At 47.6% G+C, this 26,336-nt stretch overlaps 1 protein-coding gene across 1 annotated transcript in view; it reads right to left on the reverse strand.

Moving 5' to 3' along the window:
- The window catches only part of KIRREL3 (kirre like nephrin family adhesion molecule 3), a 709,139-nt gene that overhangs the window by 301,225 nt on the left and 381,578 nt on the right, over window positions 1-26,336 (reverse strand). Inside the window, exon 2 of the mRNA XM_054005253.1 lies at window positions 2,792-2,869. Coding sequence (XP_053861228.1) covers window positions 2,792-2,869 — 78 coding nt within the window. The remainder of the gene's footprint in view (window positions 1-2,791; window positions 2,870-26,336) is intronic.

Here is a 26,336-nt window from a genome sequence, read left to right on the forward strand (position 1 = left end):
ATTTTCAGTACAAACAGATCAATGGTGGAGTATGTAGCTATGGAAAGCCTATGACTTTGATTTTATTTTACTGCATCTTTAAACCTAAGGAGCCTATTGTCTGCAAACATTGGTAACTATCTGCATGTGCAGAATGAGACAAACACACTGTGCTCTCTCTCTCTCCCCCTCACAAAGAGTTTATTTTTGTTCTTGCTCATTTCTCTTTTCTTAGTCTAACATAAAACCACACTGAGGCTGAAATTAGCTAGCTGCTTAGGGAGAAACATAACTGGAATTCTCTGGAAGTCGGATGCAGAGGACCGTTGATCCTGAAGGATCAGGTTCTTCCAGAAGATTCCCAAGTGCTCCCGATGTACCTCATATACCTCTCAGAATGTTTCTATACTGCTGATTCTGGTTCCAGACACTAGTAGGAAAGGCAAAGTGGCATGAAAATATTGCAGAAATCAGGCAAACTAAGCTCCAGATTCTGCCCCCCTTACTCCCACAGAGTATGCCCTCAGGGTGTGTCTTCACTAGGGAAAAAGGTGTCAGCTAACACACGGTAACTAACATGAGGTAAAATCCTAGTGAAGACAAGGCAATTTGTCATTTTCACACAAGTTAGCAGGTTGAGGATTTGGGTCAGTTCTTGTTCAACCCAACCCGTTCCATTCCTTCCCTAGCAGTAATCCTGCTATGGCTAAACTCTCCTTGCTGTGCACTTGACACGAATCTCCCGTTTGGTGCTGCTTTAGGAACCTTAATCCCTCTCTGTTGATTCTCTGACCTGGCATAAATCACAGAGGGTGCTTCACAAACAACTCAAGCGCAGAAGCTGCCAGAAATTGGAATGTTCGCTCTTTTGAGCGTAAATATTTTTTAATATTTAATTATTTCTACTCCTAATTATTCATCATTTTTAGATGGATTAACCACTGCTAGAACAGCACTTTGGAGATGGATGGAATATATAACAACAACACTTTACACTTCTCTCTCTAGGTTCTTGCAGTGTGCAAGCACTCGCACGCATTAAAGAAGCCATCCTCACTGGGAGGCAATATTAGCCCCAATTTAAGATGAGGAACTGAGGCACAGAGGATCAGATTTTCAAAGGTATTTAGATGCCTCCAGATGCAGTTGGCTGCGATTTTCTAAAGCACCAGAGAAGGTTTGGTGCCTAGCTCCCCTATGATTTCCACAGGAGTTAGACATTTATATACCTTTGAAGATCTGGACCTTAGGATCCTAAATTTCATTGACTTTCAATGAAACTTAGCCTGTTGCTTTTGAAAATGGGACTTAGACATTTTTGAAAATTGCATCCTAAATGATTTGCCCAGGTTCATCTGAACCCAGTTCTCCTGAGTCAGAAGTCCTTATGCTACCCAGAAGAGCAGCCATCTTATGGACAGGAACCTTCCGGGAATGGGATGTATGAATAAAATAAAAATACTAAGCACACTTATTGTCTTTTCCACAAGGGAAGTACTTTTTACACACACTGATTAATCAGTGCAGCAGCTCTTTGCAAGGGAAAGTGTCCCCTTTTACAGATAGGAAACTGAGGAATAGAGAGGTAAAGTGACATGCCCAAGGTTATAGTGAGTAAGTGGCAGAGTTGGGACTAGAACTCCTATCACCCCTCTCATGCTTTCCTAGTCTCACTACTAGACTGGATTGCCACATCAGAAAACAAACCTTGAACCACTGAAATCAGTAGAAGCTTTGTCATTGTCAGCACTGGATCAGGCCCTTGACGGACTCAAAACACGTGTAAGGCTCGGTAAGGGCTAAAGATCATCACAGTTTGGGTTTCAGAAGACACAATGTAATGAATCCTGATGCCAAATCTCTGAGATCTGGCCAAAGCAAGTGTCCATGAGTAATTCCCCACATTTGCCTCTGCAACTAAAACTGGGCAAAACATTTTTCAATGAAGAATGCAGATTTGGCGACACCAAAACATTTCACAAATTCATGTTGGTTTGCCAAATTGTTTCTGTTGGAAAAAACTCTTAAAAAATTCCAAAAAAGTCAAAACATTTTGTTTCGACATATTTAAAATGAAATGTTTTAATTTTTCTGTTCCAAGTGACTTTCTTTAATTTTATTTTTAAAAGGAATGAAAAATGGTCAAAATTGAAATGAAATGTTTCATTTAACCTGAAAAAAATATTTTGTTTGACTTTTTGTTTTGCCACAAAAAAATAAAAAATCGTTTTCAGTTCCATCTGAAATGATTTTCCCCTCCCCCGTTTTTTTGGAATTGCCAGGGGACTGAAAAATCCATTATTCACAAGCTCCATGTGGAACGGCAGCAAACCATCTGGTGGCTGCTTCTGCAATCTCAGAACTCCACCAGCCCATGTGGCACCTGCATGTCCTCTCCATGGGGCGGAGAGCACAACCAGTGGAGCTGTGGAGTGAGAGACCTACTCCTCTACTTGTCCTTCCTCCGCCCTCCTGTACTGGGTCATGCAGGCGCTCTGGTTCTGCTGCTGTCAGGGATCTTTGCTGTCATTGAGGAGGGGACAAGGATTTTCCCTTTATTCATAGCAACGCGCACGGTAGAAAGTATTTGTATCCCTCATCTAGAGACTTGCTTGGGGAAGGGTTGATAGAAGAAGGGGTTGCGGGAGAGAAGACGTGTCGGGGAAAGGGGAATAAAGGGAGAGGAGGGGATAATAATGTGGGGGAGAGGCGAAGAGATAGGGAGAAGTAGAAGCTGTCAAAGACAGTTGGCAGAGGTAAGAAGTGAGGGGTTGTGGGGAGAGCCCGTGTGACATGTGGGGCAGTCACTTACCTTCAGTCATTCTCCGATACTTCTCCTTGTACATGAACCCCAGCACCAGGCAGCATCCTCTTCTCGGGAGACCCAGTTCTAAAAGTGAAAGAGCAACAACCATGTTAATTGGCAGGCCAGCCAGGAGAGAACCAAAGGTGCTCACGGTGGGCAGGACAGGGCAAAGGGGGTGTCGCCCGCCATCAGTGCAATGCAAAGGGGTCGTCGAGGCGGAGGTCTCCCGTGCAAGAAGGAAGCGGCCAGGGAAAGCAGATTGAATAGTTTCTCCAGAGAAGGGTCTGATCGTCCCATCCCCGATGGGAAAGCCATTCCCTCCGCATCCCCTCTCTCAGGTGTTTGCCTCTCATGCTGCTTCTACGCTGGGTGCAATGTACCGCGCGTCTCTGCCCTTCCATAACGTGCAGCAGTGACGAGGACTTGGCCTCTTAATCCCTTTCACTCCGCAGACCGTGTGATAAAATGCAACGTGGGGCCTTGAAGGAGAGATAAACCTGACTTGAGGCTTCTTGCCCTTTCAAAACAAACAGCTGGCCCTCACAGCGGCACAGTGCCAAGGCCCCAGGCAGCCTGTTGCTTTCATCCCTCAATTTCTTACATGGGGTTGCTGACTATCAGTAAAAAGCAGAGAAGCAGATCTGAGCATGGATTTTCCAGAAGTGCGTTGTGTGTGCGTTTCTCCCCACGTGTCTATCTCACCACACAGCAAAAAGCCCTCGTTCTTCAAAGAAATTCTCCTGCACCACGGTGGAGAAAATTAAGGTACCATGTCCCAGACGCGGCTTGCCTTTGGGGGCTCCCCCATTCTACAGAGCCATGCAGATCAAAGCCCCTTTGATGTTTACTTAGTGCCTCTGTGGTCCCTTCACACAGCTCCCGTTTGTCACCAGAAGAGCACTTCTGATATCACAAAGTGGTGTAGGTATAAGAAAGGGAAGACAGCAAAGTGCAATGGCTTAAGATGCTGGGAGCTTTACAGCAGAGAGCACTATACATAGCAATCTACCTACAGTACTCACGGGACCCCACCACTTCTGTAGTACTGGAGCACCTCACAATCTTTAATGCACTATGCTCACATAACCCCCCTGAGGTTGGGAAGTGATATTATCCCCCTTTTACAGGCAACCCTTGCTCTTGGTGAGCAGCACTTACTTAGGTGTATAAACCCATTGGACTTGTGCAACCTGGGTAGGGATCAGAGTCGGCCCCTGAGGGGCACAGTGGGAATACCTTTCTCATTTACGTGTGGTACATAGTGATACGTCGCACTTATGCAACACCATCCGTCCAAGTATCCAAAGGGCTCCCCAGGAACTAATTGATTGGCCTTCACAGTGCCCTGGGTTGACAGGTAAATAGAAAGTCTCCCATTGACTTCAGAGTGGTAGCCGTGTTAGTCTGTATCCGCAAAAAGAACAGGAGTACTTGTGGCACCTTAGAGACTAACAAATTTATTTGAGCATAAGCTTTCGTGGGCTAAAACCCACTTCATCGGATGCATGCAGTGGAAAATACAGTAGGAGATATTCCATTGACTTCAGTGGACTTTGGATCAGGCCCAGAAGCAATTTGTCCAATGTCACAGAGGACCTCATCCCGAGGCTGAGAATCTTCACTTCTTGCTACCATAGGCCCCACTTCAGGAAGGTACTTGACCAACTTTAAGCATGTAAAAAGTCCCATTGAAATCAATGCTTAGAGTTAGGTACATGCTTGGATGGTTTCCTGAATTGGGGTCTTTCCTGGCAGTTGAGAGCAGGATCGGCTCCACAGTAAATCAGCAGCCCAGCGAGGCTTAGAAGCTGGCACTCCTGTCTCCCAATCCCAGCCCCAAACCACAACTCCAAGGCCATGCTGGTCATGGCTAGCTTTGTATTTAGCAAATATAAAAATTTGGGCTATTCCAATGTAAATAAAAAACAGGTAGGGTGGTTATTAATGGAATAATAGATGCCTTCTGCTAACTTCTATTGGTTATCCCTAATGCCTGGTGACTTCAAATATAGCTCCAGGAGCTGTTAACTCAATAGATCTGCTCCATTCCAAATACAAGGTGCCAAGTAGAATAGGTAGCACCTAGCTGAAAACACACACACACACTCTCTCTCCCCCAAAATAAGACAGAGCTATTTATCTGTTGGAATTCTCTCAAAGATCTAACACTGTTTAAATATATAAAGCCCATAGAAGTAAGCAAGATGCATTTAAGCCTTTATTGATAGGAAAGGAAAATACTATTGATCCCTATCAAGCCTGCCATGAACACCATGCTATCAAAGTGTAATTAAAGTAACAGAATTAGGTTAATCACCCAAAGCAGTCAGTTCCACTGTGGAGTCAAACAAATCAGTGTTTTTCTGTTAGTGAGTCTGAAGTGCAATTGCATATTTCTTTTCTGCAAATATCCCCCCCCCCGCCCCCACACATACACATTTGCTGCTGTTGGCTATGTTTTCACGAGCACTAGGTGAACTTCAAAAGAGGTCAGAAAGGTGGATGCTTCCAACCTGTGAGGTTTAGGTCTGGACCAGAACTTGTCCAGAGTTTGGATCAGTTTGTTTCAGTTTGGGGCTCCATCTCCAGCTTGCCTCACAGTGGGGTTGTGATAATGAATGCTTATTAAGCTGTTTGAGATCCTAAGATGAAAGGAGCACAGCATTATCATAATTTATGCTGAAAATTTGTGAGACCTTGATAAAGCTTTTATAGCTAACAGCACCTTTACATACTTAAGAGCACCTTTAAAGATAAAGTACTTTGAGGTGGCTCTGTGTGACCTCTAAGCTCTCAGCTGCCTAAAGATGGCTTGCCACTTCACGCCCTTCAGGGTATGTCTACACTGCACGCTAAGGCCGGGCTCTGACTCGGGTTTGAGCCCAAGCCCCACTTCTGTCCACACTCAAATCTGTCTGACTCAGGTCAGCAAGCATTCAGGACCTGGTACTCTGCTGGGGGTGGGTCAGAGCCAAGTCCCACTGTGACTCGGGTCCAAGCCCTGTCATTTTGCAGTGTGGAGGCAGGTCAAGCCCCAAATCTGAGTTAGAAGGTCTTTGTAGTGCAGTATGGGAGCATTAGCATGGCTGTGAGACCCAAGTCTGGCAACTGCAGTAGATGCTAAAGTTCGGGCTTGGAAGCACTGTGTCCACAAGCCAGTTTACAATGCAGCGTAAACACACTCCTAGTGGCTAAGGGCAACTGACGGCTAAGACAGTTAAGCACACATCCAACATTTGAAATCCTCTGGCATCAGGGCACTGCAACAATCCCACTGGAAAAAGGTCGTAACCCACCTGTGTCCATATCTCATAACTTTGAAACTTTCCAACGATCCACATTTTCTTCCCATGTGGCTTAATTTTTCTCCCCCCGTGAGAACTGTAAAACAAGTCACGTCTGACGTTTCCCACCTCAGTCATTTGAGTTGCTTGAAATGAAATAGTTCATTTGGCATATATGGTGAGGCGCGTCGATTTTTTCCACATTTTGATTAACTCAAAAGCAACTACACTGATTCATCATAGACCTTCTTATAAAAATAGAGACAAAGAACAGAAAAGGTCAGATCAAGGGCTCGCCTGGAGGGGGTTGCTAGAGTGGAAATTAGAACGCGACCACAACTCTAACACTCACTCCTCACTTATGCAATAATAAAGATCATTTGAACGAGCATCAAAATGCAGCTGCCTCTGGGGTGGGGATGGCCATCTTTGTAATGGCCCCAACATTGCCACGCAGCAGCTTTAGGGATAGGAAACGAAGAATAAGTTACTAAATGAAAACCAGAAGGGGAGTTCAGGTGGGAAAAATATATGGTGTTTACTGAAGTTGGAATCTACAGGTAATAACACAAGAAGTAGGAGATGACACATGTGATTTAGAAGAGGCGCTGTCGCTTTGCTGTGCCAAATTACAGAAGCCTCCTGCTTTTCCTCATCAGATTTTTTCTCACTTTCATTTGCAATTTAATTACCTGCTTTCAAGGCAATTACAATACCCATAAGTCATGCGGGGAGCAAGGTTTCTGATCAACCAGCACACTAAAGGCCAGAGCAAAGGAGTAGTAAAGGTTTATTAGCATGATCACACTATGTACTATTGTGTAGCTATATCCCACCCGGAATGATAATAAATGTTTAATAGCCCAATAATACCTGTTTAATAATTTTTCCAGCTCATCCTGCCTAATTGCAAGTTTATTAAAGAACAATAAACTTTATAATCAGTGTAAAGGCATAATTGCAATTCCACTGCTTATTTAATATTGAGTTAATTATATTACAACTAAGTTATTTTTCCCATACATATTAAATATCAATTAGTTGTTTTAAACTATTGATTTGTATTTAATTAACTATGCTATTATATACCAATTAAGGTCTTATAAGAGAAGCTGAAACAGCTGGTCTCTTAAATTAAATTTTAAAATACACGGTATTAAAATAAATATCACGTTTTCATTTTCTCACGTTTTTGCTCTGCAGAGATGGTAATTTATTCTCTGTCAATGGTTTCGCATTACCGTGTTGTATGCATGAGTTTCATTCATGGGCTTCATCTTCCATTCATTGGGAGAGCGGGACAGCAATCTCTGTGGTAGAGAAGTCCTAGTGCCAGTACCTGTGACACTGTAAGATAATGGCTGGGTCCATCACAAGACCAGAGTAGGCCTGCATACAATCTTGCTTTGTGATCTCAGATGCAAAGCAGGGTTAGACCCAGTCAGTACTTGGATGGGAGAATGCCAAAGGACATGAAGGTCTTAGAGGAGGTGGTGGTGATGAGTCACTGGATCATGTTCTTCCTTTCTTCTGGGGGCACAACGTTACTGAAAAGCCATTTTTTGACCGCGGTTGATGATTTTGTTTTTTTTCCAGGTAATTGATAAAGATGTTAAATAGCATGGGGCCAAGAAGATATCCCTGCAGGATGCCACTAGAAATACATCCACACAATGATAATTCCCTGTTTACAATTACATTGAGACTGTCAGTTAGCCAGCCTTTAATACATGTAATATGTGCCACATTGAATTTGTATCATTCTCGTTTTTTAATCAAAAAGGCATGTGGTGCCAAGTCAAACACCTTGCAGAAGTCTAAGTATAGTACAGCAACACTATTACTTTTATTAACCAAACCTGTAATCTCATATATATGAAGCTAGTTTGGCAGGATTTATTTTCCATAAAACCATGTTCATTGGCATTAATTATATTGCCCTCCTTTAATTCTTTATTAATCCTTATTATTTATTTCCTTATATCAGTATTAAATTGGCTGCATTTCAATTTCATTGAACTTTGCTTTTTGCTTGCATGGAGTTAAATAAATATCCCACTGCACCTTTTTGTGAAGAATTAGCCCAGCAGACCTGGCCGAATTCCAAAGTAGTTAATTACATTCTTCCTCCCCACGTCCTCCCTGTACTTTCTGTGAACCCACTACAGGATCCTTCATGTCCTGGCCTTTACATTCGGCAGTGTTGCCATGTAGGTCTTAAACAGCTGCTCCATTTCGACAGCAGGTGAATGGATCCTTCCACGTATTATTTGTATGTTTCTTTGCTAAGTCTGCAAAGTGATTGGAGTTCCTTGGAGATGAAAAGAAGCTACGTTCATGTTATTATTATTAAATCTGTTCCTGCTTAATTTATAAAAATGTATTTAAAAAAAAAAAGCCTCCCAGATGAGAAAATGGGCACATTACAATTTGAAATACGAATGAGGCGGTGACAGGCGTTAAATGCTTTAGCGATACTGTATTTTACTCTATAGTGCACTGCAGAAAGGTTGCATTTATAAACCTATTTATTGTATTATGCACTTGCAAACCACCTTGTCATCCATTTATTGCACAAATAAAATCTTAAAAGCAGAGGATTAGTCGAGTGTGTCCCTATGGGACCACAATCTGACTTTAAAGAATCCATAGCTGGAGGTAAACAGACGGCGCAAAGGTTCTTGCCAGCTGATTGCCCTGTAGCCTAAAATGCTGCTGGGGGGAGGGATTATTCTTCAGCTGTCCATGGATGTGGAAGTCCTGTTCATGTTAATAAGAGCTGATGTACACAGCGGATCTTCAGGGGAGAAATCTACCCCTGGGCAGAGGCCTGTGAGCCCATTAAAAGTCCTACTTAAGCAAAGTCCTTGGAGTAGCCTTCTGCACAGGGGTGAGTTTCATCCTTGAGTGGCACAGCCGAACTTCATATTCTGAAGGGGCATTTCTAAGGAAGGGACACCTCAGAGGGGCTTGGATCAAGATCCAAACTTCCCTTAACTTCAGGAGTGTGTGGACCTGGTATTTCGATTTGGTCCCAGCTCAGATTTCAGTGCCTGTGCCATTCCCTGCATCCCCAGGCTGATCCAGTCCCAATATTGTTGACAATAAAGGATGGAAGCTTTGGGACCAGTCCATGGATAGATTTCGTTAAAGTGTGCCCTTTGTGCCCTCCCAATCCCGAGCCACTCAGGGACTGAAGAGGCCTGTAGAAGAATGACTCACTGACCGGCATGCCCTCTCATGGCTAGGTATGGCAGACGCTACTCCTCTGGCACTCCCTTCTGACAACCGCTCCGGCTCTGTGATGGTCGATGTTTTCTCATGACTCGGCCCTCCAGCCAGGCCTTGTTCAGTCCCGGGGCAATAGCGAGTCCCACAAAACTGTAGTCCATTGCCCTTACACCTGGTCTTCAGCCCAGAATCTGGACTCTGCATAATGTGGCTCTGCCCCAGACGTGCCCCTCCCACCTCTGACATACCCCTATGCCAGGCTTCTGAGGCAGTCCTCGAAGGACAGCCTTATGGCTGTCTCTCTGCAATGCCTGCCCTGGGGGAATCCTGCCTGGCCAGAACAGGTGCTTTTAGGGCTCCTTCGTGCCATTCAGGCCCTTCTGCCCAGTGTAAATTGGAGAGAGGACCTCTCCCCCACACTTCTGCTATCTCTCTGCATGCAGAAGTCTCTCCGCTTCTCGCATCATTTTCATCACCTCTGCCTGGACCCCTTCTATTTCTGCTGTATCTTTCCCCAGATGTTTTCTCAGAACTGAAATCAGCACTCAAGTTGATGGCATGCCACTCATTTCCATAATGACATGATATCACAATGGTATTATTTTCTATCCTATTTATTCATTTTTCCATCCTAACATTTTTGTTTGTTTGCTTTTGGATACACTGAGCGGAGTTTTTCACTGAATTGTGCCCAGTGATGCTTCCATCTTTTTCCTGTGTGGTTAAAATTCAGTTACAACCTAGCAACGTGGAGGAATAGTCCAAATTATTCCTCCCAAGCAGCATTATTTTCACAGCATTTTTCAATGCTGAATCTTATCTGCCATTGTGTTGCCCATTCATCTAGCTTAGCTAGGGCCCTCTAAAGTTCCTCATGGTCTTCCTGCTTCAAATACAGGCCCAGATCTTCATCAAGTTCCATTGACTTCCATAAAGCTACGCCTTTCTACCCGAACAGATGGTTTAAATGGCCTGCATTTAAAGAATTTCTTGTGGATTTGTTGTATCTATTTCTACAGTCAGCCCCCAAATCAAGCCTCGTGCTTCAAGGCATTGGCTCACTGCATGGAGGACAGGAGAAGGCCTCTGATTCCCAAGCCCAGGATAAAATGCTGAAGCGTTAAGCACTGGCCACTGTGGTTAGATGGACTGGTGGCCCTTTTCCTTCTTCAGTGGCCTCTTGACTCTTCCAGTCCATGATCAAGAGCAATTCAAGGCAATATGAGACCTTTCCTTCCACCTCACCTGCCCCTCCCTGGCACTTTGCAGGGACCACCCCAGACACCTTGCAGTCCCCCTCCCTGTATGTGCCATCCACACCACATGGAGTGGACGCAGCTTGCTGAGAGTTCATGGTCTCTTTAAAGAGGAGCCTGTGTTAGCGCAGACTGGGTCAGTAGAGGGAGGCCAGGTGATAGTCACATCTGGCTCATTCACACTCCAGTGGCAGTGCTTTGCCAGCCAACAGGGGCTGTGTCCACCCCAAGAACCTTTTCGACTCCTCCAAGGCAGAAAGAACGAGGCCAGGCCAGGCTGCGCACAGTTCGCTTGGTGTCTCTTTGCTCCGTCCATCTGCTCTGCCTCCCATGGGCATTCCTCTTGTGTGTCCGGAGTCTCACAGGCCCCGAGCTGTCTGTCTCCTGCCTCCTCATCTGCTTGGCAGCTCAGTCCTGAACTCCTGGTTGCTTAGGGAGTAGCCTGACAAGGGCTGCAGCAGCACTGATGTCTCCCTGGCTGCTCCCCTCCCTGCCTCCGCTTCTGACATGGAGGACCAAGAGCTTCCACTCAATATGTCACCAAGGATAGGTGGGGGTGGGAATGGTATGCCAGGAAACTGGTGTCATCCTACTGGAGAAGGCTACAAAACAGGGTGCGTGTTAATCACACTGAGCCTACTAGACCAGCAGTATGCATTTCTCTAATGCCCTCCAACCTGAAGGATCCCCAAACCACTTCATAAACAATGTTCCTATCGCAGTCAATGGACAAATCCCTATTATCAGGTTCTGTTCACTGGGAAAACCTCACCCGCCACTTGAAATGCAGCCACCTCTGGTGCGGAACACGGCAGCTGTTTAACAACAGGCAGCAACACTCTGCAGCAGCTCAGGATGAGGCGACATGAAAGAGCAAACCTGTATCCAATTGGGATTGCAGGGGGAAAGTTACAGGGGATAAAATGGAATGGCCCAAACTGGGGATTGGCCAGGATGTCAAGGGTAACCTTCCTATTCTTGTGAAAAGTGTGCTGGCTCTTTAATGGCCACAACGGCGGCAGCACGGGCCCCCAACTCTGGGGAGGATTTTCCAGGGGTCTGCTCTGATAGTGTTTGAACAGGTCCCTCTTACTCCCAGGGATGGAAGGAAGGAATTTAAAGCCAACCTTCCTCTCTTTTCTTCGTGGAACGGAGGAAAACTAGCTCAGGAAAACCCCCCAAAAACAAACAAAACAAGACTTGGTTTGAATCCAGGTCTAAAATCAGGGAGTGGCGTGGGGTTCTCATTTCTTCCAAAGTCACTGTGTCCATCCCAGTGTCAGTTTCAGGTGCCCTGAATATCGTATTCTCACTGAATTTGTGCCATCATTAATGCAAACAGCACTGCATTATCTAGACGCCCAGTGAGACAGTCTAGAATCCACGGATTGCAGAGTCATTTATTTATTTATTTCAGTGGATATGAAAATGTGCCCAAATGCAGCTCTAGGCTCCTGTACAAAGACAGGAAACATGTCCCCATTATGCTCCTCCCAGAGCACTAGCCTAAAACCTCTGCCCGCCCAGGCCACCACCTCCCCCCTAGGAAAAGCCTGGGCGACAGAGAGACTTTGCAGCATGCCTGAAAGTCAGCAGATTCAGACCAAAGTGGGGAAAGTCCAGCTCCAGAGTCCCAGATCCCTAACTGAAAACCTGGGAAAGGACCGTGAAATATGCTCTTTCCTTGACTGGCTTGGAGAACTGCCCTGGTTACTGGTCTCTTCAAGCCCAGATGTCCTGGAGACTTCAAACCCAATTGCTCTGAGTCCTTCAAACCCAGCTGTCCTGAGTCCTTCAAACCCAATTGCCATGGGCCCTTTAAGCCCATCCCAAAACAGAGAAAGCATCGAAGTGCATTCAGTCTATCATTTGAAGATGACACGGCACAGCAGTGTGAGGCAGGGAACCCTGTGGTCCTTCTATTACGGAGAAATCATGCTCCAGCCTCGCAAATGACATTACTACTCTGTATCTTATAATTAAATTGTATTTGCCGGTTACCTCACAGCATGTCTGCAATTCTTGTTCATCCGAGGCCTTTTTTTTCCAATCTTCATCTTCTATTTTATTTTTTTCCCCCTTCCCAACTCTCAGCAATTTCACAAAACTCCCTAAGTCGGCTTTCTCTCCGAGAGATAAGAGACACACACACACTCTGTGTGTGCTATGAAAAATCGGAGGAAGGCACTGGGATATCTCTTGTTTTTCTCTCTGATTTCATGAGACTTGGAGTCTGGAGGTTTTTAGATAGGACTTTGGTTGTAGGATGTCCTGATGAAAGGACAGCTGGGGTGAAGCTGAGGGCGGTGCACTGGGTACATTTACTAGCCTTTAAACTTCAGACCTGGGATCAAAATGAGTCTGTTGGTGTAAACATAGTTACCCATGACCCCTTGAAAGCATCACAGAATCATGGCACAGTTTAGCAAGAGTGGATATCTTTGATCGGGAGAGACCAATGACTAGAATAGCAGTGGGTGTGGTGGATCAGGATTGAAGTGCAGCTGCCGAGCTGTGTTGGGGGCCATCGGACTGAAGAGCAGACGGTGCTGAAGAACAGAGCTGCACCCAGAGCTGTGTTGGTGGGGCACAGCTTTTGAGAAGCATGTCTGCTACAGGCAGAGTGGCTCAGCTGTGTTGGGGGCATAGAAGGAAGTGCTGCAGGACCAGACGCACTGGCAGATCTGGGGGTGGGGAGGAGGATGCACGTTTTCGGCACAGTGGCTGCAGTCCACGTTCTTGCTCTTTGGCTTCCACTAAAATTTGCTCAAACCGTAGAAATAAATTGGAAAGGACAGCCGGAAAGCACAGCCCCACCCACTGGGAATGAAGAAGGCACTGATTATACGTAAGGGGCGAAAGCTGCAGAAATGAAGGGATTTTCTGCTCATTCCCTTTCCTGCAGAAATACTGCTTTGATTGAGGTGCTGAAGCATCACAGAGTGCCAGCAGGGAGAGTCATTCCGATGTTGGGCAGTGATAGAACAGGAAAGTGAATGGTCGGTGAACATTTAAGGTCCACACTGCTGGATGTTGATTGCTGAGATGCACAGCATGGGTTCCCCAAACACCCAACAGTGGAAGATCCCATCCAGCCAAAGGAAATGACACTATCATTATGGTGATCAGGCCATAGTTATTCTGCAGTACAGGAAGAGAGACTCGCAGCTGGTGATAGACTTTGCTGCTTCAGTTCGGATAAGCGCCCAGAACAACCCATGCTTGGTTTGCAAAGGTACTGAGCATCCACAATGCCAGATCAAGTTGATGGGAGCTGCTCTGGGAATCGGGTCCAGCGTGCTTAAGTGAACTTCTCCGCAAAATTAGCTTGGGCCCATAAGTATTCTAGCTTTTCCCCTGGGTTGTCAGCTTTCAGACGGACCTACAATTTCCCAAGAGCAGCCATTCTGCAGGAGCTTTGGCCCAGATCCTCAACAGTATTTAGGTGCCTGACTCCCACTGCTTTCAATGGAACTTCGGTGCCTAAAAACCTTTGAGGATTTGCCTCTTTGTCACTTGAGCTTTCAGACCCCACAAGCACAAAATCTTTTCCAGACATCAGAAGGGCTTAGGGTTCAGCACAAGGGATGGACGGAGGTTTGGGTTAGTTCTCATTCTTTCAAACCTTGTTTGGCCAGCCCTAGCTAGGACATGACCAAGCACAGTGTTATCCCAACTGTGCACTGCCCACTCTGCTATGCTTCTGCTCCCATCAAAGTCAATAGCATAGTGCCAGATCAAAGTCCAGCTGAAGGGTTCTCCAGTGGGAGCGAGGGTACAATCCTGGGGCTTAGACCTCTAGTCTAGTCCCTGCTTGGCTTGCTGCATAATTTTGGACAAGTTGCTGTGCCTCATTTTCTCTCTCTCTGCAACGTTGTTAATGACGCTCGCCACCTTTGGCCGCCCTCAAAAGCCTGTCTCATCAGTCAGATCCTATACAGCAGCCTCCTACTGTTCACTAACTGTGTGTCTGGCTGGGGAGTGGAGCTAAGCGCTGGAAAAAACTGCCAGTGGTGCAGAGGTTCCATTTCACAAAGCAACCTAGCAGAGAAACTCTTCCCGCTGCCGGGGAAGTGGGGCAGGGCAGCTGGACAGGGGGCGTCCCTCACTGCCGGGTCTCTCTCACTCCATTTGAGAATGCTGTGATTTCATAGGTTCATGCTGCCTCAGGCTGAGGGTGTCAGCACTCACATGCTAAGAAGTGGGTGGCTGGATCTGGACTTGGCGAGGAGACCTCCAAGGAAAATTCAAGTGCTGCAGGGAGTGGTGCGGAACTAGGAATTCTCTCTGGGCGACCAGTCGCAGAGGGGTGCCCAAATGCTGTCCACTGGTTGAGACATCAGACTGGGGTCTTGACCATGTCAGCTCATAGTGTTTTTCACAAAGGCTGGGGTATTAGTTCCATTGTCGTAACTAAACTTCTGTTGGGGTAATTACATGCAGCCTTCCTGCAGTGTCCCTGCAATTTCAGCTGGAGACAGGACTCCTCTTCACTTCCTCTCCTAAGCAGCAGTGCAGCACCACTGATAAGCAGCTGCCACATCGCACCCCAGAGGTGGCTGCATTTCAGTAGCAGGGCAAAGCGATTCCCGTAGACACAAAGAGCCAGATCCCATTGGAGCTATGTGGATTTACACCAGCTAAGGGTCTGGCGTGATGTTTGCAGAACATTTTGGGCGGAAAGGAGGCTAATACCAGAGCATCAGCCTATCACACAGCACTGCAGCGATCACAGTGGGGGAGACAGGTACAAAAGCAGCCTGGGAAACTCAAAATCAGCATAAGGGCTGGGAGCTCAGAGGCTGAAGCGTTGATCATCACCCTCCCTGATGGCTGCAGCACAGACCGAGGGATACAACACACAGGGGGAGTGGGGAGCAGTGGATGTCTCTTTTATAGACTATACTGTCTCAGCACGTTGCGGGCCTTGACTAAGTTAAACTCCCGGCTTGGAGCTGGTGCCTTTATGTACCTTTTACTTGCAGCCGCTCCTCACTTCTGCTGCCAGCCCGTGTAACTTATTGCAGGTACTTTGGCTTCCATTGCCAGGGGGCCATTTTCCCAGTGTTGGCTGTAATGTGAATGATATGTGACAATAGCTCCCCTGCTTCTCCCGGTGTCAGTGTGCTGCTACTGAGCACACACCGTCTCAATCCCATTAAAAGTAATGGAGTGAGATTGTCCAGGCCATTACTTTCAATGGCTCCGTTTCAGCCAGACAGCCTCAAGCGCCTGTATCCTCCAAATAGCAAGCGGGGTGGTTCCAACCTTCTCTGCTTCATTATCACATTCACGCACTCCAGAGCGCCAGAGCTTAATTGGAAAGACCGCCGGGTTTGTGTCTGATTGACCTAAATGCTTCAGGAAAAGCACAAATATTCTTCGCACCTTTCACAAACATTTCTTTGCTCAGCAATTTTTGTTTTTGCATGGAAAGAAATTTCAGGGTAATGGGTTCTTCAAAAACAACCCTAAGTCCTTTTAAGAGAGCAAGGCGGAAAACACACACATACACCACCTGAAGGAAACACATTGTGAGGCCATTACATGCTCCGAAGGTGATGGCCCTACTTGGAGATTAAGAACATAAGAATGGCCCTACAGTGTCAGACCAATGGTCCATCTAGCCCAGTATCCTGTCTTCAGACAGTGGCTGTTGCCAGATGCTTCAGAGTGAACTAACAGAATAGGGCAATTATCAAGTGATCCATCCCTTCATCCATTCCCAGCATCTGGCAGTCAGAGATTCAGGGATAACCAGAGCATGGGGTTGCGTCCCTGACCATCTTGACTAATAGCCATTGATGGACTTATCCTCTGTGAACTTATTCTTTTTTTAACCCAGTTATACTTTTGGCCTTTACAACATCCCTGACAATGAGTTCCACAGGTTGACTGTGCGCAAGAGCGGCAGGTTTGTATAAATTTTGGTGGTGGCCAGAACGGGTCCAAGTCCCGCCCCCCCCCATCCCCACACACACACCTGCCTAAGGCTCTGGGAGGGAGTTTGGGTGTGGGAGGGGTGCAGCCTCTGGGAGGGAGTTTGGGTGCAAGAGGGGTGTGGGCTCTGGGAGTGAGTTTGGGTGTGGGAGGGGTGCAGGCTCTGGGAGGGAGTTTGGGTGCCGCCTGTAGGCTGGGGCAAGGGGTTGGGGTGCAGGAGGAGGTGCGGGGGGCAGGCTCTGGGAGGGAGTTTGGATGCGGGGTCTGGGCTTTGGACTGGGGCAGGAGGTTAGGGGTGCGGGAGAGGGGTACGGTGCTTACTGCGGGCGGCTCCTGATTGCGACCCGCACACCCCTCTGGCAGCAGCTCCTAGGCGGGTGCTCTCCATGTGGCGCTGCCTGCAGGCACTGCCCCTGCAGCTCCCACTGGCCACAGTTCCCGGTCAATGGGAGCTGCGGAATCAGCTCTTGGGGCGGGGGCAGCGTGCGGAGTCTTCCCCTGCCCCTCGGGCCACATGGACATGCCAGCTGCTTCCGGGAGTGAAACAGAGCAAGAGTGGTCTGTGGTGTGTTAATAGGGTGGCCAGGTGTCCGGTTTTCAGCCAGAAAGTCCAGTCGAAAAGGGGACCTGACAGTGTCCAGTCAGATATACTGACCGGACACCCAAAGTCCTGTTACTGTAGGTGGGGAGTTGCCAGGTTATCACCCACACCAGGCCCTACTCAGCTGGGGCCGCTTCCTACCTGCGTCAGGTAGCTGCAGCTCCCAGCCCCGGCTCTGCAGGCGAGTCCCTCCCAACCTGGACTGGGGGGGCAGGGGGAGGGAAGAGGGGAAAAGCAGCGAGTTATGGGGGTAAGGGGGGGAAGAGGAGAGAATGGGGGTGGGGCACTGGGGGAAGAGGTGAGGCAGGAGCGGGGCCTCAGGGAAGGGCAGGGCAGGGGCAAGGCCTCAGGGGAAAAGGCAGGGGAGGGGAGGGGTCTCGGGGAAGGGGCGGGGCAGGTGAGGTTCTGGCACTCCTGCTGAAGTGTCCAATTTTTAAATATTACAAAGTTGGCAACCCTCTGCTTTAATGCACTAGCTTTTCGTCTATGGGACCTACATTGAAATCCTGGCTTATGTCACACAGGTGAAAATGAGTCTGAGGGGAATCTCATCCCAAACTCATATTTGAATGCACAGGTAAATCCCAAGACAACTGGGTAAGAGTGATAGTGTCAGCCAAGGTGGAGGCCAAGAAGTGAAGCAGCAGGGGGTGCTGTGGGACAGGATTGAGAGGCATTGGCAAAGCTATGTGGTGATCCTAAGACTGGACTAGCAGGGGGAGCTGCAGGACAGGAATGAGGGGCACTGGGAAAACTCAGAGTCAGTAGGTAGCCCTGGAATGGAAGAGTGGAGAATGCTGCAGGCCCTGGTTGTACTGGCAGTGGTGTGGGAACCCCAAACTGGAGTAGCAAGATACAGTGGGGGAAACTAGCAATGGGGATGATTTAGTAGGGGGTGGTTTTAAATTCTAGGCTCCGTTCTTGTGGACACAATGGGTGGAATGGTTTTTAGGACCAGGAGATGGGCTGGTAGCCTGGGGTGGTGGGTGGAGAGCCTGGAAAAGGGTGTGGAAATAGGCATGGGAAGGAAGAAGCCAACAGGGGCACTGAGACTGGCATTACAGGCGGGGCACAGGGGAACTCAGTAATTGTGCTGTGGGGCCAGAAGCTGTGCAGATCTCCCCAGAGGTGACCCCAACCAGCTGGCCATGGCTCAGAGATAAAAAGCAAAGCAGCCGTTTCTAGGAAGTGCCAGTCCCTGCCTTTGCTGTAGGAAGGAACATGTCTGTGTGGTTCTGCTAGCTCCGTAGCAAGCAGTGAAATCCCACCTGGTAAGCAGTGCTGCTCAGTGACAGGCTGAATTACATTATATCTGGGCAGTTTCACACATCTGGCTATTGTGCTCTGGAGCACTGCTGCGGCTAAGGACACTGATGCAGAAGACGTAAAGGGGCCTGAGTGAGGAGTTGTTTTTCCCCCCTAGGGTTTAACACTTTGCCGATCAGTGAGTGGGCTGTCTGTGACTGGCAGCATGTGTCCTAGATCCAGATGTTAGCCAAGGTACCGGGCCTGATAGATGGATGCGCAGATGGGGGTAGTGACGGGTAGTGATCAATGGCTCCATGTCTAGTTGGCAGCCGGTATCAAGCGGAGTGCCCCACGGGTCAGTCCTGGGGCCGGTTTTGTTCAATATCTTCATTAATGATCTGGAGGATGGTGTGGACGGCACCCTCAGCAAGTTTACAGATGACACTAAACTGGGAGGCGTGGTAGATACGCTGGAGGGTAGGGATAGGATACAGAGGGACCTAGACAAATTAGAGGATTGGGCCAAAAGAAATCTGATGAGGTTCAACAAGGACAAGTGCAGAGTCCTGCACTTAGGGCGGAAGAATCCCATGCACTGCTACAGACTAGGGACTGAGTGGCTAGGCAGCAGTTTTGCAGAAAAGGGCCTAGGGATTACAGTGGATGAGAAGCTGGATATGAGTCAACAGTGTGCCCTTGTTGCCAAGAAGGCTAACGGCATTTGGGGCTGCATAAGTAGGGGCATTGCCAGCAGATCGAGGGATGTGATCATTCCCCTCTATTCGACATTGGTGAGGCCTCATCTGGTGTACTGTGTCCAGTTTTGGGCCCCACACTACAAAAAGGATGTGGAAAAATTGAAGAGAGTCCAGCGGAGGGCAACAAAAATGATTAGGGGCTGGAGCACATGACTTCTGAGGAGAGACTGAGGGAACTGGGATTGTTTAGTCTGCAGAAGAGAAGAGTGAGGGCGGATTTGATAGCTGCTTTCAACTACCTAAAAGGGGGTTCCAAAGAGGATGGATCTAGACTGTTCTCAGTGGTAGCTTATGACAGAATAAAGAGTAATGTCTCAAGTTGCAGTGGGGGAGGTTTACTTTGGATATTAGGAAAAACTTTTTCACTAGGAGGATGGTGAAGCAGTGAAATGGGTTACCTAGGGAGCTGGTGGAATCTCCTTCCTTGGAGGTTTTTAAAGTCAGTCTTGACAAAGCCCTGGCTGGGATGATTTAGTTTGGGATTGGTCCTGCTTTGAGCAGGGGGTTGGACTAGATGACCTCCTGAGGACCCTTCCAACCCTGATATTCTATGATTCTATGATGCAGAATGGCAGGTCTGTAGTCCCGTTGCAAAGCGACGGCGATGCAGGACCCGATCCAGAGGCAACTGGAGTCGGGCAAGTCTTTGTGCTGACTTTAGTGGGCTCTGGAACAAGCCCCCTAGTCAACAGGTATTTGGGGTGAGGGATGAAAGAGGGGAAAACCTGCTAACTTGTTGGGCCTGTTCCCCACCTCTTCCTTGGAGGGAAAATATGGAGGGAAAGAGGACAATTCTGCTCAAGCAAACTCTCCTGTTGTATAGGCACTAAGTGGAGCAATCACTGTCTTTATAAGAGTGCGGGTGCGTGCCTGCCTGAGTGACTGTGGGCATATGTGTGTGTGAGTATGCACAGGGCAAGTGTGTGTTTGTGTACATCTGCACGTTGGAGGGTGGATGTATGCCTCTGTGTGAGCTGGCCCGCACCTGTGTGTATCTGAGTGTGTGTGTATGTGTGTATGGCTGTGTATCTCTCAGTGTGTGCATGTGTCTCTGAGTGTGGCACACACACATGTGTGCGTGTGTGTGTGAGAGAGAGTTAGTGTATGTGTGTGTGCATGGGATGCACTGCTGCAGCTCTGTGGAGACTGTGGAGGTCCACGCAGTGACGCTTCCATCCCCTCTATGCTGAGCTCAAAGGCCTGCTGAAGTGGTCCCCAGAGGACACAGCCGTTACTCACCCTGATATTCACATATGCACATGGCATCAAAGCAAACAGCCGCCACCTCAGCCGAGAACCCCCAGAAAGTGTGCACAGGGACAGTGGGGGTGCCTGCGGCCCCGACCCGCTAAGAGACTCAGACAGAAAGAGAACAGCTCCCCCACCACTCACACACAGGACACAAGTGAGATGACTCCGCTCCAATTGTAATTCAATATCACGGAAGGTACTTTTCTGAGGCTTAATGGCTGCTGCTGACTTCTCTCAGCCTGAGGCTTAGCTATAAAGCAGCACCTCCCTGCTGTAGCAGACCAGGTAGGCTGCCTGCACAACCCTGGTTGGACCTGTCACTCAGGCAAGTCCCTCCATGGCTTGCCCCCATCATGATGCCCAGTTTAGCCAAAGATGTCGAGGTCCTGAAGCTTTCACCTCTGTCCAGTACATTTTTCAGCTGCTGGAGCAGAGTGCAGTAACTGTGGGATTAGCATCTTTTTCTCCACTGCACATTTCATCTGTAAACTAAGATTAAATACCTAGAGGAGAAAGCCACAGGAACAGGGAACTTTAATATTTTTCACTGCCAAGTTCACACGAATGAACAAACAGCTCAGATCTGAAGTCGGAGGTCGGAGGTGGCTTGTGGAAAGAGCTTTCCGCGTGTGCCAGTTCAAGGGACCTGACTTGGAAAAGCTTCTCTCCTGCTTTGACAGCCGAGACACCTTCAATCTCTCGCAAGCCATAAGGCTGGTGTCTCTGCCCTGGAAGGATACACCCACCGTCCCCGCCAAAGTGAGACAAGGAGGAGGGGTGTGGAAACACCATATGGATACAAGGTGAAATAAATCAGGGGTAGAAGCAGAGTTGGGCTAATGAATCAGACCATTGGTCTGTCTGCTCTTGAGTCCTGCCTCCAGTAGTTGCCAACAACTTCAGAGGAAGTCGAGATTTCTCCATAAAGTGCCGTTAGTACACAACTGTGGTACTCATGAAAAGGTCAGGGGGTCCTGACTGCTGTGGGAGAGCCACTTATGCCCTGAAGCTTGATTGACCTTATCCTGGCATGAAAACCTATTAAGATTCATGAAATTCTCCAGCCTATTTAAAATCCAGATGCCCCACCTGGACCGCTATGTATCATGCAAGGAAGCTCGGAGCTCCTGGACTCATGCATGTTGTGTCCTACATGGCTGAGGTGTGAACTCTACTCTGTTCTCCGTGACGTTTGAGATATGGTGGTCACCTTATGGTTCTAGGCGTCTCCCATGAAATAGCTGAGAGCCATCAGTTGTAGAGCTTGTCTAAAGGACTGCATTGGCTAAGCTAGTTATTATGATGCCTTAAAATCCATTCATCCGTTCCTACTGTACCACCCACCATGTATTTTGATTTCATCATGTAAACATAGGTGGCGCTAGAGCTACTGCAGGCTCCGCCCCCTCCCCTTACAATCTACCAGCTCACCATCTTTTTTCCGGTTTTGTCTGTGCCACCCCACGCGCATGCCCAGCTTGGCGGGTGAAGTTCCGCGTCCGGTGGCGCAAGGGCCAGAAAGGGAGCAGGGCGGGGCAACACAGTGGGCAGGATCCCACCAGCACGCAAAGATGAGCATCAAGTAATGCTGTGGCGGGCTCCTCTGAAATCTGCAAGGAGTGAGAGCCAACGGGCCAGAGTGAGGAGCCGGGCCCAGGCCAGCAGGAAAGCAGCTGCCACAATCGGGAGAGTGTGGGGCAGGTCACTCTCCAAGCACACCCTGCCTGGGGATTATTAGCACAGTAGCTATTCAGTTTCACTCAGCCTTCCCAAAGCACATTGTCACCCACTGCCTACGCACATAAACATCAAAGGATATGAAGCCCGGGTCATGGCGCCCGGCCACATTACTAAAAATACCACCCAGTGGAGGCTAAACCAGTGGCGGTAGCAAACCAACTAGTCCTTTCTCTGCATAAAAGCAGCCAGTCAGCATGAATGTCCTTTGGCTGACCTCCTGCTAACACCCACCACCACCACAAGGTACCGAGTAGGTCAATGCTGTAGGGTCACCAGGCAGCCACTCCTCATTCATGGAAAGAGTCACCCCGCCCCCACAAGCATAATGGAATTTGCAGAGGGGTCACCGCAGCAGAAGTCAGGGCTGAGTAGCTGGTGCCACAGTATCATATTCAGCCATAACTGTCTCCTGCCTCGTCGCTGGTCTTGCACATAGGCTGGGCATGCATGTTCTGTCTGCATGGAAAATCTGGCGTGTTTTTATCACCCTTGCGGGGGGAGAATAATTTATCCTCATCCACACTGGCAACGAAAGGGCGTGAGCTGAAACCATTTCCGAGATTTTGTTCTGCATCTAATTTTTTTAAAAAATAACAGTTTCCCAGAATTCACGGTGCTGTGGAGACCTTGGGCACCCTGGTCTGCAAATCTCCTACCTGCAGTCATCTTCAAACAAAAGAAAAGGAGCATATTGTACAAGCAAAATCCACTCTCTTAAAGATTCAGTTCAAGAGTGTGTTTTAGCGGCCGTCACACTGACCCAGTGCAGGGTGCTTGGATTAAGAACATAGTCAGGTGGCATTGAAGGAATAATGATGTTATCTATAAGACATATCTTATCTATAAGACACAGGAAGCCTGACTTAGGACCTTTCCCTGAGCTATCTTCAAAAGAACACCAACAAAAATAAACTCCTGTGTGAGAGCTGTGATTAGTCCCGAACAGATTCTGCTAGAACGACACAACGTTCCAAGCAGGCAAGAGGATTTGGGGCAAATCAGGGGTACTTCAGAAGTAGCAGAGAGCGTATCTCGGCAGGGTTTGGGGTTCAGCCTTTGGGAGTTCCTCTGGGCCATCTGGAACTCTTGAATCAGCAACAAGCATCCCGGGATGAGTTTCCCTAGCTGTATTTCAGCGTGTCTAGTCCTGCCTGGAGCCCCAGAATTGACTAAGCGGTGGAAACTCTCCAAAAAGGAACTGATCTGGACACTCCTGTGTGTCTTTGCTTCTAAAAATAAGCAAGACTTGGGACACGGGATGATGTGTATTGTTTAGAACTGGTTTGCCCGTTCCTCCTCTGCACACAATGGGGAAGCCTGGGGAGAAGGCCAGATGAATGCCCTGCATATACGTAGGCTTGGCAGAATTTAATTTTAATTTTTTTGCAATTTTGATGATTAGTATGTATTTTTATTTTAAATTCCATCCATTTTTAACCATTTTAATTCTGACAGTTGCAGGAAATTAACAGAGGAGGAGTTAGGGTTGGGGCAAGGGTGGTGCTGACACTGGGGTTTCAGGGAGCTTCCTGCATATCCGAGGGGCCCAAGACACCTGGGCACAAGATGCAGGGAAGGCTGTGGGTCTGACTGAGCAGAGCAAAGACCCCCCGGCCAGGGATGAAATACGGAGTTATGAATCCCTGGCTGTGGGGCTGCAAAGGGCTCCGCACCCGATCCCTGCAAGCACAAGGTCTAGGGCGGGGGGGGGGGCGGGGGAACGAGGCTGCACTACGCCCCGACTGTTACCGATGGATATTTCTTTTGTTGATTTCAGTAGGTCAGCAGAAATTGACGTTTGTAGACATCTATCGATTGAAATCAAATCCTGCCAAGCCTACACATAAATATTTTGCTACCTCCAGCCTCTTCCAAGCACAGGACTTCGGTGCTTTCAGGAATAAGAATGTAGGACCTTCCATGGGAAAGAGAGGAGAGATCTTCCAGAGAGAGTTCCCTTCTCCATGCGATCCCAGCAGGCAAGCCCCTTGTTAACTCTTCTGCACATCGTTGGGGGCGGGGGGTTGTTGGCCATGTAAAGACTGAGAAAGAACTGAATAAGGTGTGAAGGACGGAGACCACTGAAAACTGCTGCTAACTATTCCACTGAAACTTGGCAGTCAATAATACTTAGTTCTGAGGTAGACCACAAAGCACACTGCAGAGAAGGGTCAGTATCATTATCATCATTTTATAGATGGAGGAACTGAGAATTGAGTTGGCTAAGATCACACAGCAGGGAATAGATCCCAAGTTTTGGAGCATTCTTTTCTATTCCAAAGTTCTTAACTGCACTTCCTGCTAACCATTGAACTTCACTGCTTCCTCTATATAACATTTCAGGAAACTAGCATATACTTTCTATAACTTTATGACTCATTTTAAAATAAATCTCTCCTCCCAGTACCTGCCTGAACCTGAGTGCAGGACCTCACCTTTCTGTGTTTTCTCAGCCCATCATGCACCTCTCAAACGGCACAATGGACTGAATTCATAGATTCAAGGACTGGAAGGGACCTCGAGAGGTCATCGATTCCAGTCCCCTGCCCGCATGGCAGGACCAAATACTGTCTAGACCATCCCTGATAGACATTTATCTAACCTACTCTTAAATATCTCCAGAGATGGAGATTCCACAACCTCCCTAGGCAATTTATTCCAGTGTTTAACCACCCTGATAGTTAGGAACTTCTTCCTAATGTCCAACCTAGACCTCCCTTGCTGCAGTTTAAGCCCATTGCTTCTTGTTCTATCCTTAGAGGCTCAGGTGAACAAGTTTTCTCCCTCCTCCTTATAACACCCTTTTAGATACCTGAAAACTGCTATCATGTCCCCTCTCAGTCTTCTCTTTTCCAAACTAAACAAACCCAATTCTTTCAGCCTTCCTTCATAGGTCATGTTCTCAAGACCTTTAATCATTCCTGTTGCTCTTCTCTGGACCCTTTCCAATTTCTCCACATCTTTCTTGAAATGCGGTGCCCAGAACTGGACACAATACTCCAGCTGAGGCCTAACCAGAGCAGAGTAGAGCGGAAGAATGTCTTCTCGTGTCTTGCTCACAACACACCTGTTAATACATCCCAGAATCATGTTTGCTTTTTTGGCAACAGCATCACACTGTTGACTCATATTTAGCTTGTGGTCCACTATAATCCCTAGATCCCTTTCTGCCGTACTCCTAGACAGTCTCTTCCCATTCTGTATGTGTGAAACTGATTTTTTCTTCCTAAGTGGAGCACTTTGCATTTGTCTTTGTTAAACTTCATCCTGTTTAACTCAGCCCATTTCTCCAATTTGTCCAGATCATTTTGAATTATGACCCTGTCCTCCAAAGCAGTTGCAATCCCTCCCAGTTTGGTATCATCTGCAAACTTAATAAGCGTACTTTCTATGCCAATATCTAAGTCGTTCATGAAGATATTGAACAGAGCCGGTCCCAAAACAGACCCCTGCGGAACCCCACTCATTATGCCTTTCCAGCAGGATTGGGAACCATTAATAACAACTCTCTGAGTACGGTTATCCAGCCAGTTATGCACCCACCTTATAGTAGCCCCATCTAAATTGTATTTGCCTACTTTATCGATAAGAATATCATGCGAGACCGTATCAAATGCCTTACTAAAGTCTAGGTATACCACATCCACAGCTTCTCCCTTATCCACAAGACTCATTATCTTATCAAAGAAAGCTATCAGATTGGTTTGACACGATTTGTTCTTTACAAATCCATGCTGGCTGTTCCCTATCACCTTACCACCTTCCAAATGTTTGCAGATGATTTCCTTAATTACTTGCTCCATTATCTTCCCTGGCACAGAAGTTAAACTAACTGGTCTGTAGTTTCCTGGGTTGTTTTTATTTCCCTTTTTATAGATGGGCACTATATTTGCCCTTTTCCAGTCTTCTGGAATCTCTCCCGTCTCCCATTATTTTCCAAAGATAATAGCTAGAGGCTCAGATACCTCCTCTATTAGCTCCTTGAGTATTCTAGGATGCATTTCATCAGGCCCTGGTGACTTGCAGGCATCTAACTTTTCTAAGTGATTTTTAACTTGTTCTTTTTTTATTTTATCTGCTAAACCTACCCCCTTCCCATTAGCATTCACTATGTTAGGCATTCCTTCAGACTTCTCGGTGAAGACCGAAACAAAGAAGTCATTAAGCATCTCTGCCATTTCCAAGTTTCCTGTTACCGTTTCTCCCTCTTCACTAAGCAGTGGGCCTACCCTGTCTTTGGTC

This window comes from Malaclemys terrapin, chromosome 15, assembly GCF_027887155.1.
Source record: "Malaclemys terrapin pileata isolate rMalTer1 chromosome 15, rMalTer1.hap1, whole genome shotgun sequence".
Lineage (NCBI taxonomy): Eukaryota > Metazoa > Chordata > Testudines > Emydidae > Malaclemys > Malaclemys terrapin.